At 46.2% G+C, this 4473-nt stretch overlaps 2 protein-coding genes across 2 annotated transcripts in view; one reads left to right on the forward strand and one right to left on the reverse strand.

Annotated features, from left to right (window-relative positions):
• Positions 1-138: 138 nt before the first annotated feature.
• AK88_05389 (uncharacterized protein) lies at positions 139-1176 on the reverse strand (the record flags this gene model as incomplete). The annotated part of the gene is made up of 2 exons (XM_012482991.1): positions 139-230; positions 354-1176. The coding sequence occupies 2 exons, from the start codon at positions 1174-1176 to the stop codon at positions 139-141; spliced, it is 915 nt and encodes a 304-aa protein (XP_012338414.1).
• A 1932-nt stretch (positions 1177-3108) lies between these two features.
• Positions 3109-4473, forward strand: part of AK88_05390 (uncharacterized protein) — a gene marked incomplete at both ends in the record, with an annotated part of 4592 nt that continues 3227 nt past the window's right edge. The window contains one exon of the mRNA XM_012482992.1: positions 3109-4017. Coding sequence (XP_012338415.1) covers positions 3109-4017 — 909 coding nt within the window. The remainder of the gene's footprint in view (positions 4018-4473) is intronic.

Below are 4473 nucleotides of genomic sequence, written 5' to 3' on the forward strand. Positions count from 1 at the left end.
ACTCGACACGGCCGCCACAAGTTTTCCTGCCGATTTGTACGTTGTTACCCCTTTTTCTACATTACTCCCTCGCCTTTTCTAACTTACACTGTCTCCTAAATTACGCTATCGTGTGTCTCATATGCATAAATCCACGTTCTATGTGTTCCATAACTTCGTACAGTGCACTGTCCACTCATGGTTGTCGCCGCTGGCGCTAGCGCTGCATCCGTCGCCGCCGCACATCTGGGCTCCACGAGGGGGTGTTGTTCCCCCGCGGGTGCGTGTGTTGTGGCCGCGTGCCTGTTGTGGTGGCGGCCGCATTCGTACGGTCAGTAGTCGTACGTATTCGTGCTTGCTCTCATCGGTCTTACCTCCCGCTACGGTTTGTGCTGGTGTACCGTCTTTGACAGGATTCGGTACTCTGGCCTCACTGTCTTCATCATCAGGATTGCTACCTGAGACGTCTTGGATAGACTTCATGCATGCTTCATTGTCCTCCGCGCATTGCATTACCCCCGTCTTTACCTCCTGAACTATGGTCTTCAGTTCTTGGCTTAGTGTCTTTATAGCGTCCTTCTCCTCTGGGCTCAGGGCTGTGTGGTCATCCATGGTATGTGCATCGATTGTGCCGCCTACGCGTGCCCCTAATGGTTTCCTACATGTGCTTTGTATTGCGGGACTTGCAAATTTGTCAGTCAAGCTCTGTTTGTTCTTTAACCAGTTCTGAATCATTGTCTCCATGCGGAAGTCATTGATTTGTATATCTGTAAACACGCCCTGGCGGCACTTGCCCTCTTTAATTAATCCAGGCATATCCTTCTCCATCTGTTGCACACTGTACCATGCATGATTTATGCCAATTTGACTTGTGCATTTAGATGCCAGCAATATGTACATGAATATATTTACTATTGCGCACCGTATATATTTCTCCAACTCTTTGTTGTTGCTGTTGTGATGCTCCCAGCCGCCGGACGTCGCACTCCACCTGTTCATGAAAAATAATGCTCCTGTCATGAGTGTGCACATAAGTCTATCTCCGACTTTTTTCGCCATAATTATGTGGCGTGTTCGTGAACTTTTGTAACCCTGGTCCAAACAACTAGATGCATAGAGCTCCACAATATCTTCTTCCATATATTTCACAAATTGTTCCAGTTCATTTGTTATATCTTGCCCTAGGCTTTTCTGCATGGTGCACAAGGAACATCTATGTGTGTGCATACTTGGTCACACTACCGGTCTCTGCCATATGCATATGTGCCTATGCCGTGGTGCGTACTGCACGTACGGTATCGTCCCATTGTATTATTAATATGGAATTAGTGCAGCGCCGCATGCGTACAATTATATATAGCGGCAAGTATACATACAATCATATATAGAGGCTGTTATAAGTACACAACGCCGCCCCGCGGTGTTTGTCAGTAACTTACGTTATACTGCTCCTTGTTACCAACTAGACCCCGTGTCAGCACATATTGTGCTAATAAAGCCCCTAACCTCTGATACGACATATTGTCACAACCATAAACGAATATAATGAAACCAATGATATCATTATCGCTCAGATAACGGCTTGAATATAATATGGACACAATATTCTCTTAGTTATTATTCAGATTTGTAGCGCATGGAACATGTCTGCCAGTATATAATCCCTGCGGAAACATGTCCCATGAACAAACTATCCCTTATCTGAATCTAATCACACACCCCATAAATGGTGGGATTTGGAAGAAGGAAAAACAGAAATGAAAAAAGAGAAAAAAGAAAAAAAAAAAAAAAAAAGGAAAAGAAATATAAAAAACACTACTCACTGTCATGAATAACGCCCGCTCCCGCCTTTCTACACCGGTCTCCACTAAACGCCTGCACACACGGTCTCTGCGTGCGTACCGCTAAAACCCGCAGTATAACAACAACATCAATTTCTTCTTCCGTCGTTCGCCACGTCCTCGTAAGGAGGAGATGTTCTCCGAGTATGAACGACCATTGTCCGAGTGTAAGAAGGAGCAGCATTGTCTCTCCGAGCAAACGCGTCGACCACAGCGGCCGCGTAAACCGCACTGTAGACGAGTGTACGAAAGGAGGGACAGATTGTCTCTCCGAGCACACGCGTCGACCAACGCGGCCGGGTAAAGGCGATTGTCTCCGAGTGTAACAAGGACGACAGATTCTTTCTCCGAGCAAAGTGGCCGGGTAAACCCATTGTCCGAGGACGCAGCCGCGTGTAACAAGCAGGAGAGATTGTCTCTCCGAGCACACGTGGCCGCGTAAACCGCATTGTAGCCGCCTGTAAGCACGATTCAACGAAGTAGCCGAGTGTAAGAAAGGAGGGAGACATTGTCTCTCCGAGCAAACGCGCCCGAGTAAGGGGGATTGTCGACGACGTAGCCCAGTAACAAGGACGCGGCGAGTAGGGCAAATTGATGTTGTTGTTATACTGCGGTTTTTAGGTGCACGCACACAGAGACACAGTGCATGACGGCGTTTAGTGGACAAGGCGGAGAGGGGGTGGTATTCATGACGCGTGTTGTGTGTAAGGTAGTGTAGTGTTTTTCCTATTTTTTCCTTGCCTGTTTTTTTTTTTTTCTCTCTTTAAGTTTTTACTCATAGTTGTGTCCGTGCATATTATTCTCTCCTAAACAAAATCAGAATGGTATACAGAGGTTGTGTACTGTGCAATTCTGTATTGTGCATTTTCCTTATATAAATTATATGTGTGATCGGATTTTCCCCACTAATATAGTAATAAGCATATTCATGAGGCACAGGTGTGCACGGCATAAAGGCAGAATATGAAGAATGTGCATAGCATTCTCAGAGAGCATTAGTATCATGTATTATGTGACGTAAGGCATCATGGCAGGGAATCTTGTGCACGTAATGGCCGAATGGGCACGGAAGCGACACCTAGGGACACAGGATTCATTTAATGTAAGTATTACCTCACAACAAGGGCTTGAACGACACAGCGAAGAAGCGCAGCGGAATATAGTGTTCGTAGATATATGTGAGGTAAAACATACGGAAAGGAACGTAGAGTCCTATAGAGTTTACATATTGTTATATATTAATCATTTTCTCTATGTATATATTTCGTAGAGTGCATTATGGGCAGATATGGAAAGTGTATTAAACGATTTTGTGCACCAAATGGAAAGCCTAGAGGACAGCTTAGACATGTATGCCATAAGCTGTGAGCACACAGGTTGGGTACGTAGAGGACGCGAGAAAGACGGAGCAAAATATACCGGTCATACGGTTGGCGACGTAATGAAATGCAGACTAATGGTAGGTGCATTATTTTTCATACCTGGGTGGAGCAATCCAATGCACAATGATAAGGACCCATCGGCAAATAATACGGCCATGAAGGCTATTATGAGGTGCATCGTGGCCAATGTTTTTATGTATATATTGGCTGCAATACCGTGTGGCCACGAGTGGCTAGGACCAGACTGGGCATGGCACATCATGCGGAATCTTGCAGTGGGCACCGGAGCCCAGTCTAATCCGATTTTCAACGGCACATGTGAACTGGATGAGTACAAGGATACTAACATAGGCACAGGGAACTTACAGGAAGCGGTAAAACAATGGTTACAGCAAAGTAGAAAGATAAGTGCTAGTATAAAAGCAATACAGAAGCACCCAAAGTGCAACATACCATGGGGACAGTACAAGAAAGAAATGGAAGCCAGAGGAGAAGCTGCAGATAGTTTCAGTATGTTTAAAGAGGAGGGCATGCAAGGTTTAGTGAAAAAGCAGATGCAAGACATGTTTAAGACAATTACCAAAACAGTAAGAAAAAAGGTGGAAAAGGCGCGAAAAAGGGTGGAGGTTTCCGTGGACTCTCCGGATAGTGATGTTGAATCTGAGGACGAGGAAGAGCAGAAGAAATCGACAGTTCACAAGGAGCAACCACTCAATGGCAAATCACCCGCCACAAAAACTATAGTACCAACAGGAGGAGGGGGACAAAAGGAAGAGAAGGACACAAGACGTGATGCGGAAAACATGAATGGTAAGGTTACCCATACACATAGAGACATGCGCACGCATATCCATAACACGGAATACGAATACGGCTGCTACAGACTACGGCCGAATAAGCCTGAATATGGATGCCGCCACCACAACACAACACGCACACGCGGGAAGAACAGCGCGGCAAACGGCCACAACACACGCACCCGCGGGGGAACAACACGCCCTCGTGGAGCCCAGATGTGCGGCGGCGACGGATGCAGCGCTAGCGCCAGCGGCGACAACCATGAGTGGACAGTGCACTGTACGAAGTTATGGAACACATAGAACGTGGATTTATGCATATGAGACACACGATAGCGTAATTTAGGAGACAGTGTAAGTTAGAAAAGGCGAGGGAGTAATGTAGAAAAAGGGGTAACAACGTACAAATCGGCAGGAAAACTTGTGGCGGCCGTGTCGAGTTGCAGGTATCAAGTTCGTCCAATTGGTAACTGA

This window comes from Plasmodium fragile, assembly GCF_000956335.1.
Source record: "Plasmodium fragile strain nilgiri unplaced genomic scaffold supercont1.125, whole genome shotgun sequence".
NCBI lineage: Eukaryota > Apicomplexa > Aconoidasida > Haemosporida > Plasmodiidae > Plasmodium > Plasmodium fragile.